We start from the raw sequence: 13,407 nt of genomic DNA, 5'->3' as shown, positions 1-13,407 counted from the left end.
TAAAGCCGTACCTATCCCAACACAATACATGTATTGATTGCTTACAGTTGCCCCTGCGAATAGTCTCAGACCTAACCTGCCAAGCGTCGCTCGCATTTGCGCTGTCGAATAGGCAACAGTCGAAACTATGATCTCAAAGGTGTGACAGGGACCGATGGGCAAACAGCGCACATCTCTTGATTTCCCCCCTTCCCTGGGTCACCGCAACCCACGATACACCATTCTTTCAGTCATTGCTAGATCCGCCACCCTGCATGTTCAAGACCTCAGCAACAGTGTGATTGTGTAACCTGGGAGCTCTTTGGCCTCCTCGCACAATCACACAAGCGCAGAATAGCCCCAGGATCGCTTGAGACCGGAGAAGGAGGACCCCTACGGCGATCAGGACAGCCAGCGACCCGGAGAAGGTCCTCGTCTTCACCGCGTGCTCTGACCAGACCGCGAGGGAGAAGATGCTTGACCGAATCGAGCTAGATATAAGCTAATATGTATCGTATGCAGTGGCTCCTGATCGACTCTTGAGCCATGATCTATGCATTCTGAAGATCGTCTCAGCGACAATGTCCAGCGCAGACATCATCGATTGAATGATTTGCCGGAATCGGGCTAAATGGGATCTTTCCGAGACCATCCATCTCATCTCATCTACCTCGGTTGTATCTCACATCTTATCGTTGTATCATCTGGAGGCGTCCGGGAAGGTTGTGTGAATAGGTTGGAGAGTGAGAGAGAGAGAGAGAGAAGATCTTCGGCGAAGCTATTACTCTCGCCATAAACGTCAAGCAAGGCGAGCAACAGGAGGACTAGATAGAATCACCTTCACCTCTTGATTCGCTTCACCTTACGCGATGCCCTCTACGTCTCGCCATCCACTCTTAGGTGCCGGTGCACAAGGCAACCCGACGACTCAAGCGGACGATCCACATAGACGCCGTCGCCATCCAACATTCTTCCTGTCTTCTTCAAGGACCAGCCCAGCCTTAGACACGTCTTCGTTCTCACATTCGCATCATCCGGGATCTTCTTCCTCAAACGACAAGATGCACAATGACACACCATCAAGCGATCCATCAGACCCTATCTCCATGGATATGTCTGACGAGGCTGTTCAGCCCATACGATCGAATGGCACTTCGGCCGTCTCCCTATCATACCCTAGAACACACGGTCATTCGCACACGGCTCACACTTCCCCGGCTCGGTCTAGACGACCTTCCGCGTCACATTCTACAGGTTTGAGGAGACCGTCTCGAGCGTCGTTGATCGCTCTTCGGACCGCATTGCAGGAATACCAAGTGAGATCCCCTCATACTCCGGAAAAGAGGGTACAAAAGCAATCGGCTTATCAGGACATGGGCGACCCAATGCAGTCTCAGTCTATGAGTACGCTCGATCTCAAAAACGTCGCCAATGCGTTGGGCCCCGAAACGATGGATGCGCTGGTGGAGATACATCGCGTGCTGTACAAGGGCTGTCGAGGCAAAGATGAGGATGCGTGGACAGTGAGGGAAAAGGAGGTCAGACGAGTGGTGGAGAGATGGTTGGAAGCGGATTGCAGTGAGTCAAGAGTGATCAGGGTGAGATGTAGTGTCTCATCTAGGCTACTCAGGCTACGATCATCCCCTGGTTCAGACCACTAGTCGACAATCATTCCTCGCTCATTTTGTCCTCCTCCATCTCGTCTCGTCCTTGTCAGTCCCTTCGCTCACACCCTCCAATCTTATCGCTCAAGCGAGATCGACAGCTTGGTATCTCCGATCAGCGATTCTAGGTGCAGAGGAGCTCAGCTCGCCCGATGTGGAGGCGGTTTACCCGGCAGAGAACAAGATAGTGAAGAACAGGGCCAGGCAAGCCAGTCTCACATCCGATCATCAGGTCGGATGGCCAGACCACACACGTCTGGATAGTTCGGTCAAGGCGGACGAACAACCCTCCTCGGCGAAGTGGTGGAAGCTATGGGAGGTCAGTGCTGCGTGTAGGGATATCGGAGCCATGGAGTGTTATGGTGGGTCCTCATTCCGTCTTACCCAGGGCTGACTGTGTGACAGACGGATACCATCTCGCGTTGATTGATCAGTGAGCTGTCAGCTGGGGACATCGAGCTGACCTATTCAGCACAATCACCCTGACTCTGTTCCCATCTCTCTCAACCCGGACGCATTCCGATTCGCTCTTGTCCCGATCTCCATCCCTGGACTCCCTTGTCTCGTCCGACGACGATCTCATGGACCTTGCGTCGCCTGATTCGAATCCCACATTCCTCAGACGCTTGGTCGGTGCCCTAGCCGATGAGTTTGAATACCTCTTACATTGGGATCTGCCAGTCTCCACCATAGTAGAATTCAACGAAGTTGGTGAGTGCGGATGTCCGTATCTTGGGAGAGTACCGCTGATACTGGAGACCAGGCAAAGCGACTCATATTCGCGACGTTGTCGACGTGCGAGACGTCGTCGAGACATTCGTACCATTTGCCAAACGATTCGGGTGGCTCACGCGTCGAATGACTGGTCTCATGAGTGCGACCGTTGGGGTGGTGGCCATGTCCTTGTTGGGCTCGATCTCTGGTCAGGCGGGCGTCGGTACGAGGACGGACGACAAGAAGGTCAAGACGATGAGCCAGACTGGTCCATTCATCCTCATCCTATCCAGTATGTGAGCTGACACAATCGTAGGTGACACACTTGCACCCCCAGTAGGCCTAGGTCTCGATATCAAGTCCGCGACTGTCGACCCGCTCGTCGATACCAGGGGCCAGTTGCTCTCCCCGCCAGACATCACTACTATGCCTGTACGACCTCGTGGAATGTCGTTGAGAGGATTGAGTGTGGACAGTACAAATTCACTCGGGTTGGAGGGAATGGATATGGACTCGAGGGCTCCTGATTGTCTAGGTCCCATTGTGGACTGATTCGACACACGCGCTAGGTCAAACAAGTCTGACTCGATCTCTGCTCAACGATACCTGTATACATCATGATACGGAATCCGATTGTCTCTCCCACAGTTCGCGATTGTATAGAGTATCTCTTGTAGCTGGTAGACAGTATGCATCCCATGTACAGTGCTGCTGCTGCCACCACCTGAAATTATGCTTCCGTTTCGTTGAAATGCTCGGGACGTGTCGACCATGCTATGTGCTGCTGTCTTTATTCCATCTTCAGTCCACTTCTCGACCCGCAAACATCAGCGAGCAAGGGGGCAAACAAGTTCAAGATGGTGAGTAGAGCTTGTGAGAGAGGCTACAGAGCCTTCAAATCATCTTGCCGAGGTCATTGGTTCCCTCTCAACATATCCGTCTCTAGTTTAGATATCCAAATACCTGCCCCTGCCATTCTCCAACACAGAGTGACGCTGATCCTCTCTTGATCCTTGCAGGCGAACCTGTCCCTATACACCATCACTGCACTGTTGATTCTTGATTCCGATGGTAACAGAGTACTCGCGAAATACTATGCGCCGCCGCATCAGACCGCGTTGGGGACAGGTATCACAGCGGATTTGGGCGTCGGACCTGGTGAGTGTGTGTCTCTGCGCGAGAGAGTGGGCGAGCGGTTCAGCCACGGGAGAGCGAGAAGATGTCAGATGGGAAGGGCTGGGCCGGTGCGATACGTTAAGCGACTAGATTAAACGGGATTCAGGACCGGATGTGAGGATGTGAGAATGTGAATGAGGCGAAGGGCTTGAAATATGTCGAAAGAATTGTCTTCGAAGGCATCCCTGTGGCCTTTTCTGGGCTACGGAGCTAGGGACGAGCTTGGCAGAGATCTATGTGGAGGGCGTCCGAGACTGGATGGGAGGAAAAGGAAGACGACATTTTGAATCGGAGCGCACTTGGAGTGTTCCAGGACCGGGCAAATCGTTCCATCTTCTCTTCGCTCGAGACTCATGCACCCTGAATCCGGACTTACGCTGATACGACCCTACTCAGGCGGTCCCGGTATGCCTGGACTTGGGAGCCTGAAAGAGCAACGAGCGTTTGAGAAGAATGTGTTTGAGAAGATCCGACGGGGAGGAGGTGAGTACCCGCTGATCATTGTCAGGTTCTTTGTGCTGACGAATGGGTTGCTCTGCTAATCACACCGTTTCCGCCCTTCTCTTGTCCCGCTTCTTGGCGAACTACCGAACCTCTCCTCCTCACTGGCTAAATTCTGTATCCAGGCGAGATACACCCTCTCCCACCCCACCTCATCCTCACTCGTCAATCCACCGACCTGACATTCATCCTCGTCGGACCACTCAATTCTTCCAACGAATTGATGCTGCATCTCACTCTGACGGCATTCCACGATGCCGTATCGCTCCTGCTGAGAGGTCAAGTAGAGAAGCGGAACGTCTTAGAAGGTCTGGATATGGTCTTGCTCGCGGCGGATGAGACGGTGGATGATGGGTGAGTCCATCATGCGACATCTGAACACATGTCCCTTGCCACTTGAGTCGCTGACGCTCGCAATCGCCTCCCCCGTGCAGTATCGTTCTCGAAACGGACGCAGCTGCTATTGCCGCTCGTGTGTCTCGACCCAAGGCCGATACGACGGATATAGTAATCAACGAACAGACTTTGATGAGTGCTTGTGAGTGATCAAGCACAAAGCGATAGGGCGCTCTGCTGATCGTCCCGGTCATCAGACTCCACATTGAAGGAGCGTGTTACCCAACGTATTGGACAGCTATAGAGCAGGGCTCTGGGGTACGGTGCGGAGGGTACTGAGGCCCCATGGTGACGGGTCGGGTGCTGAGAGTAGAGGAGAGGCGAGGAGAGGAGGGGGAAGGAGAGATAAAATGACCTTTGCAGGAGCGATTTTAGCTCATGCACGACTTTTGCGACGACCTGTTCTGCATTCTTGACAGCTCCATCCTCGCTTGCAGCCTGTGCACCAGATGGAATCCTGATGAGAGTCATTTGATTCATCCAAGCATCACTCTTGTACCGCTGTTTTCTGGTCTTCTGGTCTTCATCGCTGAATGACATAAACTCAATTGATTTAGGACTCGTCATCTTGTCGTCCTTACGCAGGCTACGAGCCACCATCCTGTAGGCCTCAGCTCGCCATGTCCCACTTCACCATCCTACCCGCAACCGATGCCGACGTCCAAGAACTGATTCACGTCCTCCAAATGACATTAGGCAAGACAGCAATGTACGCCGCGATGATGCCGTACGATACGGACGGATCTATCCAGCGAATGATGCACGAAGGCAGGATCCGAGGGGCTTTGAGAGATCCAGCTGTGAGGCTGTTCAAAATGGTGGTTAGCAGACGGGTCGATACAGAGGTGACGGGTCCAGATGAAGGTGAAGGCGAATGTGCAGGCGAAAACGAGAGCAGAGATACACTATGCGGATGCGTTGCGCTCAAGCTGGACGAAGGCCGCGTGGTCAAGAGTTCATCCGATGGATCAGTGAGAACGGAAGCTGGGGACGCTATCCGATCTATCACGTCTCTACCAGGTGGGAATGAAGATGCTCTGAGAGCTATACTGGAGGGCGTAGCGAGATTATACGATGGCATGAGCGGAAGGCATTACGGTGTGTGTCTGTCTCACCCAAAGGTCTTCTCGAGTAGAGATTGTCGTGTCGTTTGCTGAAGTCGCCCTTTTGATCACAAGGTATCGAGATGCTAGGCGTCTTGCCTGCGTATCAGAATCAAGGACTAGCAACGCGTCTCATGGAGCATTGTCTGCGCATCACTGATTCGGAATCCCCTTCACTCCCGACTTGGCTCACTGCCCTCCCAGGGGCCAACAGCGTCTACACACGGCATGGATTCGTGGGCGTAGATGAGGACGTAGTAGATCTGAACGCGTATGATCCAACAGGCAGACACCTGGGATCATTCGCACATCGATCAATGAGACGACCACCAAAACAGCCAGCTGGAGAGAAAGCATAAGAAAGAATAGATGCATAAGGTGAAACTCAGATGCGTAGACCCCAAAGCTATACTCGAACCGACTTGAACCATGCTGAGAGAACTCCATCTAGTAACCTGATCAAGGTCAGTGCCGAGTCTGACGGGAGCTGTACGTCTCCGACTCACTCCTTCCGAACATTGTCCAGCTCTTGGCAGGTTTGCCACACTGAATACATTTTTGATCCTTGCCATCCGGGAAGGGTCCAAACCTCTCCTGGTCAAAGGGAATACAGAGCGATTTAGCGCCCGCAGAAGGAGCTTTCGCATCCTCAGCCACGCCCTTGTTGGCCCTTTGGGGGGAAAGCATCAGCCAGGCGCCTCATGGGATAACACCTGCCAACACTTACTGGCTGGCGCTCTTCTCCTTGATCATGTCCTCACATGCCTCTTCCTCACACCACGGCAAGACCAAGACATTCTTCGCGTCCAATGTCGGGACAACATCTTCCCAGTTGTTGAGCGTCTTGAGACAAGAATCATACTTTGCCTTTGCCTTTTCGTACATTCTCTCGTGCACATCCTCAAGGTACGCCTTGACAGTTTCGGCGATTCCGTCAAGAGGCATCGGCGCTTTGTGGTTGTCGACACGTCGGACCGCCAAGGCAGAGTTGGCAGCGATATCTCGAGGTCCAAGTTCGAGTCGGAGAGGAACTCCCCTCATCTCCCAATCGTTGAACTTCCATCCTGGAGTGTATCCTTCTCGCAAGTCGGCCTTGGCTCTGATACCTCCGGCAATCAAGGTCTTTTCCAATTTCGAGCAAGCGTCGTAGATCTCCCCATTCTTGCCTTCCGTCTTGCTCAGACCCACAGGCACAATGACGACTTGCTGAAGCGCCACTCGAGGAGGAAGTACCAATCCTTGATCATCACCGTGGACCATGACCATGACTCCGAGGGTACGGGTGGAGAGACCCCAAGAGTTTTGGTAGACGTGGATCTTGCCATCGTTTTCCGTGACGGATCGATCTGGGTTCTCGACGACAATGTCAAACATTCTGGAAAAGTTTTGTCCGAGGTGGTGCGACGTGCCTCCTTGGATTCCTCGGCCAGTGGTCGGGATAAAGCCTTCCACCGTGGTGGTGTAGTCTGCACCGGCAAACTTTTCCTTTTCAGACTTCTTTCCGGGAATCACAGGCACAGCGAGCAGATCGGTGTAGACCTTGGCGTAGAGGTCAAGGATCTCCATAACTTCGTCGGCGGCTTCTTGACGGGTGAGGAAGGCAGTGTGTCCTTCTTGCCATAGGAATTCTCGGGTTCGCAGGAAAGGTTCTGTGCGGTATGTGAGCGAGTATCATCGGCATATAGCTCACGAGGGTTCTTGAACTCCCATCGGACGACCGAGTTCCATTGGTTCAGTCTCAAAGGAAGGTCTCGGTGACTCTGGATCCATTTGGCGTAGTCTGACATGGTCAGCTAGGTCGTCTCCGATTGAAAGAGCAGCATTCAGCTCACATGGGTACATGACAGTCTCGGATGTCGGTCGAATGGCAATGTGCTCCTCCAATTCAGAGCTTCCACTGCGCAATGTCAGCGGGAAAACACACGAGTGAAAAATCAGCTCACGCTCGGGTGACCCAAGCGACCTCTGGCGCAAAGCCCTCAATGTGGTCCTTCTCTTTCTCGAGCTTAGCTTTGGAGACAAACATGGGGAAATAGCAATCTTGTACACCAAGCTTCTTGATTTCCTCGTCGAACCAGCCTAGAGCGGATGAGCTAGGCTCTATCCGGACGTTTAGAAGCTCACTCTGAATGTACTGCCAGACAGTGTACGAGCCCGGTCGCAGGATGTAACATCCAGAGACATCGTAGTAGTCGAGCATTTGTCCTTTGATGAGGACCTAAAGGGGGACACCATCAGACCAGCCCGCGAGAAGACCCATGACTCACATCTGCATACCACCCTGGGAAATCTTCTTCCTTCTTGTACTGAATGGCCATCTCATACAAGTCTTCATCTTTCTTTGCAGCTGGCGTCCGTGCAGCTGCAGCGGGACTGTGTGAAGACGTCAGCTATGCCATGCGCGAGTCCCAAATCTAGCTCACGCGGCGTTGGGCTTGGAAGCTGAGGCAGGAGCGCTTGGAGCTGGAGCAGCCGCTTTGAGGGCGGCAAAGTCTACCACTTGAACGTTGCCTCCACTTGTCAAGCTCTCAAGGTACGATTTCAGATCTGTGCCTTTGAGGAGTACGGTCTTGCTTGAACTGGTCAAATGGACACCGTATGCCTCGGAAGACGATGCGAGCGCACTGTCAAGGCAGACGTGCAATGTGGAAGGAATAGAAGGGAGAGCAAGGGAAGAGACATCGTCTTTGGATTGAGCGGATGGGATGACTTCTTTGATGAGATCTTCAGAGGCCAATCGGAGTTCTTTGAGGTTGAGATGGTTTCCAAGGATAGATGAAGGGGTTTCTGTGGACTCGAGAGCGATCACGAGGACGGGCGTGGGAGCGGCAGTCTTAGCTGTCTTGGGCTTGAACAGGAGCTGCAAAGGGCCATCATGAGCGAGCTACGAGTGGGAGTGTCATGACGAAGAACACATACCGTCTTGGTCAATGCAACGGAGCCATGTCCAACTTTGTCCAGCTCTGCTTTCCACTCTGCTCCGCCTTTGACTGGAGCGTGCTCAATGACCTCTGGGTGAGATATGGACAGCTTCTGAAGCCTCGAGATGATCTCGTTATCGGAAATGGTCCCAGACATGCTGGTATATGGAGTTCTGGTCTTTGCTTGGAGAAAGGGAGAGGTGTTGAACGAACGGTGAAGTGGTAGGGTGAGGGTAGCTCGATGGACGGGTCTGTTGAGCTGAGTGATGTGTCTGATCTGTCGCGCTACTTGTCTGAACGTGAAAGCCACTGGTCTCGATAGCAGCATCCACTAGTCTTTCTGCTGCTCAAGAGTGCGAGTGAACCGAGTCGAGTGAACTTGAAATGTTCAGTCCAGCGGGTATGTGTTTCAGCCTGAACTGCTGATAATGCTCGTGACTTCAATGAGTCCAAATGCCACGTCATAAGCTTCATACACTCCCGCTCGCGCTCATGCATATCCTCCTGCTATACAGACACTCGCAGCCTAGTCGAGCTCGATGACATCGTCGTCCTCCTTCTTTCCAGATTGAGCCTTGCTTCCTCCAGAAACAGACTTCTTGCCCCTGGTCTTCGCAGGGAACTCTTTGCGAGGAGCAGCAGTTCGGGCGTTGGCACGGGACAAAGCAGAGATCCTGGCGACGGCGGCCTAAGAAAGAGAGAAAGAAAGATGCCAATGTCAGCATTCGCATGTCTCCATCTAGCACAGTATCTCTTCAGGCGTGGACAAAAAAGGGTCGAGAGATGGATTTTAAAGGATGGAATTTTTGGGATATGGCAGACCATTTACACTCGGCCCATCATGGGTAGGTTGTGAGTCCGGGGAGTTCTAGAATGGCTGCGGATCGAGCGAGAGGCGAAACGCGAGCGAGTGGAGAAGGGAGGTAGAGACGCGGAGAGTACAAGGTTGAACGCCTCGTGTCAAAGATGTGTAGAAAGAACGTTGATGACTCGCCCGACGACTCCTGCATCGATAAACTTACCTGTCGGAGATCAGCCCTGTATCCCTTTCCAGCGGTCTCGACAGCAGCGATCTTGTTGGCTCGTCGAGATCCAGTCGTTCGTCGGAGCGTAGAGCTAGATCGTGCGTCCCTAACCTGGAAGCCGGGAATGGTTAGTGGATGCTCCTCCCCTTCCTGCTTTTGCAGCGGCTCCATGGCATGTCTACACACCTTGTTAGGGGCAACATCCTTCTTCAGCTTGGTAAAGGTGATAGCTCCGTTCTTGTCGGCAAAGATGCTGACGCTCTGGTTGCATTTGTGAGCCTTTGCGTTGACGGCTGAGAGAAGATCTCTAACTCACGTTGTGGTTGGAGAGACCAGAGTATTTGTGAGAGTGGATGTTTCGCAAGTTTCCCTGGGAATTAGAGGGTCAGTAGGTATCCTTCTCGAGCCGTATCAAAGCGCAGAAATCATGCAGGCGAGACGAATGGCCTCAGATGTCATACTTAGTCTGCTTGGAGCTAGGCATCTGTGTCCCCTGTCGCTGCTCAGGCCGCCCACTCACGTGTTCCTTGGAAAGAGTGGGACCTCCCTTAACTCCAGGGTGTTGGAACGAGTTCCATTTTCTCAGCAAAAGCCAGTGAAGATCAGCAGACATGGTGGATGGGATAGAGTATTCGACGTTGGGCTAGCCAGGAGATGAAGTGCGCAAGCTGAGATCAGAGTCCTGACAAGCGTGGGAAAGCTACTCAGTCGGGTTTGTTTCCACCTTGCCCAGTCTCCTTTCTTATCGCCGACAGTCACGATTTCGACTCTCAGCCTCATTCGCGTAGCTGAATGTCGATCAAGCTGCACTGTGATGGCTTCCCAGCTAGATCTGGCGTGATAGGGGGGCGCCTAAGTCTTCCACCAGAGAGGCCGATCAAAGTCAAACATCCCGCTGTGAACAAGGAGCGAGTCCAGCATATCATCTGTAGGCGAGTGTCTTCGAGCGGGACGTGAGCAATCACCACGGTAGATATGCGAGGATGCGAAGCCTTCGCAAAGCCCCTAGTCTGGTCCGCCGGATTGGGCCTGCGTGTAAGGGCGTAAGGTCTTCGGTTGCAACATTATAAGATCAATACTGGCTCTAGTCAAGCCAAGCTATAATAGGCGGCTCATCATGCCGGCTGGGAGATCTCCAAATACCACCGGCCATATCGTTACAGTGTAACCATCCTGTACATTCCTCAGGTCATCACCCAACGTGTCTCCATGACGCCGCCACGGGCATCGACTCGTGCCGTGTATTAAGCGAATGATACATGAACACACACACACTCTCCGACCAATGATGACCATCCCGGATTACTGGTCATTCCACTGCTGACATGATCCAGCCCTCATCGCATCCCTGGAAAGGTATACATATATATCACGCTGAATCTGTCTTCATCTCTCCCTATATCATGCAATATCTCTCTCCCTCCATCCCATCGACGCAATGCTCCCACTGATGCCCACCCCTCATGTCCTGCTCGATCTCCTGTCATTCATACTCATACCCCTCCCGGTGATCCTCGTGATGTGGCACCGCAAACGACACGCCAAGCCACTCTCCCGATCGACAGGGATCCCGGTCAATGATGATGACAAGAATGCCGAGGATGACTACCGGGCATGGTTTGACGATCCATTAAAGTCTGCCGACGATGAGCAGAGGCAAATGTCGAGGGACCAACAATTGTATCACAAGCTTCAGAATCTTGAGGATCATCCCGGTGTGTTCACTTGAAATTCTCCGAGCTGTGCGCATCTGACTCCCAATTTTCAGATGCCATCGATCTGGCTCGAGAACGACTGATTCAACTGCTCGATGAGTCGGTCCATGCTGCACAGGATGATACCACCTCCCTCCTGGCTATACCAACATACTCCAAAGCTTCCCTCCATGCTCACTTTGACGCTTCTCACGCAGCGACCGGGGACAAATATCGAGCCTATATTGAGCGAAGAAAAGCCGGTGGACCGAGAGAACTTTATCCCACACGAGATCACGCCGTACTCTGGCTTCGACTGGCAGCTTGCGTCAAGTACGTCGACGGAGGATGGTTATCCAATGTCTTGAACATCGGTACAGCCAGCTCTGCTCGGAGAGCAGCTCGAATCGCTTGGCAAGTGATGACCGAGGAATTTGGTGATGGTGATCTCGGTAAAAACCATGTCTACATCTATCACGAGCTGCTCAAGACGCTAGATGATGAGGCGAGCCGACCGGGCGACAAGATTGGCTTTGACGGTTTCAATGGCCAAGGCGTGGCTCGATGTTGGAAAGCCGCCGTAGCTCAACAATGTATCGGCTTGATGGCTGGTTCGGAAGATTTCTTGCCCGAAGCTCTAGGTTTCAACATGGCTTACGAGACATTGGCGTACCATCTCTTGGTGGAATCATACGAACTGCGGGAGCTCAAGATTGACGATTATTACTTTGCTCTTCACATTACGATTGATAATCCGGATTGTGGACACGCCGCGATGGGGCTGGAGGCGGTAGACCGGTATCTGAAGGGTGTGCTGGTGGACAAGGGACCAAAAGAGCAAGACAAAGCGTGGAGGAGAGTGCAAGCTGGAGCCGCTCTTGCAGATGGTCTGCCGACGACACCTTGGAATCCGATAGAGTTTGAAAAGACAAAGGGTGGAACGTGGCGACCAACGCAGGAAAGCCCGACTCCCGCCACGCTCATCGAAAGTCAAGTAGCCGACCTCTTTCGACGCAAATCGACAGCTGCGAGTGGACTACACTGCGCCCTGAGGTTGCGACTCCAAGGACGTAGTGTCGAAGAGTGGTTGGATCCGCGTTCCATGTCGTCCGCCAAAATTGTCGAGTTTGTCAGAGCGCTGGCAGGCGCCAGACCGTGGATTGTTCCAGGTCGACCGGCCAAGAGTCGACTGGTCAAGGAGATGACGTGGGGAGGGAGGATGTTTGGAGCCTTTTCGGACAAGGAAGTCGGACTGATTCGACGATGGATCCAGTCATTGGATCCTGGTCGTCATGTTGCATCCTATGAACGCCATGTGGGGTCGAGATGGCCAACGGACGGGACGACATGGGACGAGACGATCCATATGGGTCCTCAGCAGTTGGATATTGCGACAGATGAGCGCGTCCAGGCTGCACTGAGTAGAATGTCAAGCTTCGAAACGGAACCTCTCGCGACTCTGGACATTGTAGCGACAATCCAGCTCTCTGATAACGCTTCTTCTGCCGCTGTATGGCTCACCCATCTTTCTCTCTTGGATCATTTTGGACTATCTCCTTCCAAATTAGCCACCCCCCTGGGCATGTGCGTCATGCGTGCCCTTCGTGCTCAAAATGGTTTCCCAGCATTACATGAACGAGAGACGATCTGTGCGGGTCTGGAAGAAGAGATGGACGACAAGATCGGACTCTGGGATCTGGGTCAGGAGGTCTTTCGACGTTTGACAGGAAAAAATGGATCAGTCGCTTTGGATCAACTATGGGATCACTTGGCACCACCGTTGACTGAGACTCTGGAGGACATGCTAGCTCTCCGATCTCGGCCGTACAGTTCTAGCGCCTACTTGCTGGGTATCTCGTACGCTTGCTCAGATTTGCGTCTGCCGGGCGCTCATCTCAATAGAACGGCTGAGAAGATCCAGTTGGCCATCCAGCAGAGTGTTCGTTCCGCCATCGAGGAACATTTGAAGACCTTGGAGAAGGAAGATGGAGGACGTTTCTGGCAGGCATGTAGATCAACATGGTCATCAATCAAGCAGCTTCTTCGGTAGGCATCAGCGTCGCGTTCTCAGCGGGACTGCCGACCAGCGTCACAAAGTCAAGACTGCACGAGGAGGAGATTGAACAACATATCATAGGCTTCTTGGATCTGTATATAGGCTGCATTGATAAGCCACGCGAGTCCACGTGCCACGTCACATTAATCCATTCCACGACTGCCGCGCTTTCAATGTG

General features: G+C 52.9%; 6 protein-coding genes across 6 annotated transcripts; 4 read left to right on the top strand and 2 right to left on the bottom strand.

Annotated features, from left to right (window-relative positions):
• The first annotated feature begins 621 nt into the window (after positions 1 to 621).
• On the top strand, positions 622 to 3,065 carry BD324DRAFT_639939 (hypothetical protein). The gene is made up of 5 exons (XM_022017300.1): positions 622 to 1,557; positions 1,610 to 2,005; positions 2,049 to 2,076; positions 2,116 to 2,354; positions 2,407 to 3,065. The coding sequence occupies exons 1-5, from the start codon at positions 849 to 851 to the stop codon at positions 2,655 to 2,657; spliced, it is 1,623 nt and encodes a 540-aa protein (XP_021867728.1). The 5' UTR covers positions 622 to 848; the 3' UTR covers positions 2,658 to 3,065.
• Positions 3,066 to 3,145: 80 nt separating this feature from the next.
• On the top strand, positions 3,146 to 4,878 carry BD324DRAFT_639936 (putative coatomer zeta subunit). The gene is made up of 6 exons (XM_022017299.1): positions 3,146 to 3,217; positions 3,377 to 3,515; positions 3,930 to 4,016; positions 4,160 to 4,388; positions 4,469 to 4,572; positions 4,628 to 4,878. Exons 1-6 carry the CDS (start codon positions 3,215 to 3,217, stop codon positions 4,672 to 4,674), a joined length of 609 nt encoding a protein of 202 aa, XP_021867727.1. The 5' UTR covers positions 3,146 to 3,214; the 3' UTR covers positions 4,675 to 4,878.
• On the top strand, positions 4,867 to 5,904 carry BD324DRAFT_639934 (hypothetical protein). The gene is made up of 2 exons (XM_022017298.1): positions 4,867 to 5,528; positions 5,609 to 5,904. The coding sequence occupies exons 1-2, from the start codon at positions 5,051 to 5,053 to the stop codon at positions 5,890 to 5,892; spliced, it is 762 nt and encodes a 253-aa protein (XP_021867726.1). The 5' UTR covers positions 4,867 to 5,050; the 3' UTR covers positions 5,893 to 5,904.
• Positions 5,905 to 5,939: 35 nt separating this feature from the next.
• BD324DRAFT_654183 (hypothetical protein) lies at positions 5,940 to 8,611 on the bottom strand (the record flags this gene model as incomplete). The annotated part of the gene is made up of 10 exons (XM_022018764.1): positions 5,940 to 5,980; positions 6,040 to 6,203; positions 6,261 to 7,182; positions 7,224 to 7,313; positions 7,366 to 7,430; positions 7,477 to 7,612; positions 7,658 to 7,751; positions 7,801 to 7,906; positions 7,957 to 8,393; positions 8,453 to 8,611. The coding sequence occupies 10 exons, from the start codon at positions 8,609 to 8,611 to the stop codon at positions 5,940 to 5,942; spliced, it is 2,214 nt and encodes a 737-aa protein (XP_021867725.1).
• A 299-nt stretch (positions 8,612 to 8,910) lies between these two features.
• On the bottom strand, positions 8,911 to 10,160 carry BD324DRAFT_639930 (ribosomal L28e protein family-domain-containing protein). The gene is made up of 5 exons (XM_022017297.1): positions 10,000 to 10,160; positions 9,796 to 9,849; positions 9,666 to 9,740; positions 9,477 to 9,590; positions 8,911 to 9,142 (listed from the first exon to the last, which is right to left on the bottom strand). The coding sequence occupies exons 1-5, from the start codon at positions 10,090 to 10,092 to the stop codon at positions 8,981 to 8,983; spliced, it is 498 nt and encodes a 165-aa protein (XP_021867724.1). The 5' UTR covers positions 10,093 to 10,160; the 3' UTR covers positions 8,911 to 8,980.
• A 979-nt stretch (positions 10,161 to 11,139) lies between these two features.
• BD324DRAFT_585204 (hypothetical protein) lies at positions 11,140 to 13,223 on the top strand (the record flags this gene model as incomplete). The annotated part of the gene is made up of 2 exons (XM_022013726.1): positions 11,140 to 11,194; positions 11,248 to 13,223. The coding sequence occupies 2 exons, from the start codon at positions 11,140 to 11,142 to the stop codon at positions 13,221 to 13,223; spliced, it is 2,031 nt and encodes a 676-aa protein (XP_021867723.1).
• Between the last annotated feature and the right edge of the window lie 184 nt (positions 13,224 to 13,407).

The sequence above is a fragment of the Kockovaella imperatae genome (genome assembly GCF_002102565.1).
Source record: "Kockovaella imperatae strain NRRL Y-17943 chromosome Unknown BD324scaffold_22, whole genome shotgun sequence".
In the NCBI taxonomy this organism is placed as follows: Eukaryota; Fungi; Basidiomycota; class Tremellomycetes; order Tremellales; family Cuniculitremaceae; genus Kockovaella; species Kockovaella imperatae.
The sequence above is the reverse complement of the archived record's forward strand: the minus strand, read 5'-3'. Positions and strand labels throughout refer to the sequence as shown.

What these genes read in the sequence shown, in the direction of transcription:
- BD324DRAFT_639930 (XM_022017297.1), bottom strand. Translation starts at nt 10,092, where the DNA reads ATGTCTGCTGATCTTCACTGGCTTTTGCTGAGAAAATGGAACTCGTTC. An exon ending in CCACTCTTTCCAAGGAACAC is followed by an intron (nt 9,850 to 9,999) that starts GTGAGTGGGCGG and finishes TCTAATTCCCAG; the next exon opens with GGAAACTTGCGAAACATCCA. An exon ending in CTGGTCTCTCCAACCACAAC is followed by an intron (nt 9,741 to 9,795) that starts GTGAGTTAGAGA and finishes AAATGCAACCAG; the next exon opens with AGCGTCAGCATCTTTGCCGA.
- BD324DRAFT_639936 (XM_022017299.1), top strand. An exon ending in GGATTTGGGCGTCGGACCTG is followed by an intron (nt 3,516 to 3,929) that starts GTGAGTGTGTGT and finishes GACCCTACTCAG; the next exon opens with GCGGTCCCGGTATGCCTGGA. An exon ending in ACAGACTTTGATGAGTGCTT is followed by an intron (nt 4,573 to 4,627) that starts GTGAGTGATCAA and finishes CCCGGTCATCAG; the next exon opens with ACTCCACATTGAAGGAGCGT.
- BD324DRAFT_639939 (XM_022017300.1), top strand. Translation starts at nt 849, where the DNA reads ATGCCCTCTACGTCTCGCCATCCACTCTTAGGTGCCGGTGCACAAGGC. An exon ending in ATGGTTGGAAGCGGATTGCA is followed by an intron (nt 1,558 to 1,609) that starts GTGAGTCAAGAG and finishes TAGGCTACTCAG; the next exon opens with GCTACGATCATCCCCTGGTT. An exon ending in AGTAGAATTCAACGAAGTTG is followed by an intron (nt 2,355 to 2,406) that starts GTGAGTGCGGAT and finishes ACTGGAGACCAG; the next exon opens with GCAAAGCGACTCATATTCGC.
- BD324DRAFT_639934 (XM_022017298.1), top strand. Translation starts at nt 5,051, where the DNA reads ATGTCCCACTTCACCATCCTACCCGCAACCGATGCCGACGTCCAAGAA. An exon ending in CATGAGCGGAAGGCATTACG is followed by an intron (nt 5,529 to 5,608) that starts GTGTGTGTCTGT and finishes TTTGATCACAAG; the next exon opens with GTATCGAGATGCTAGGCGTC.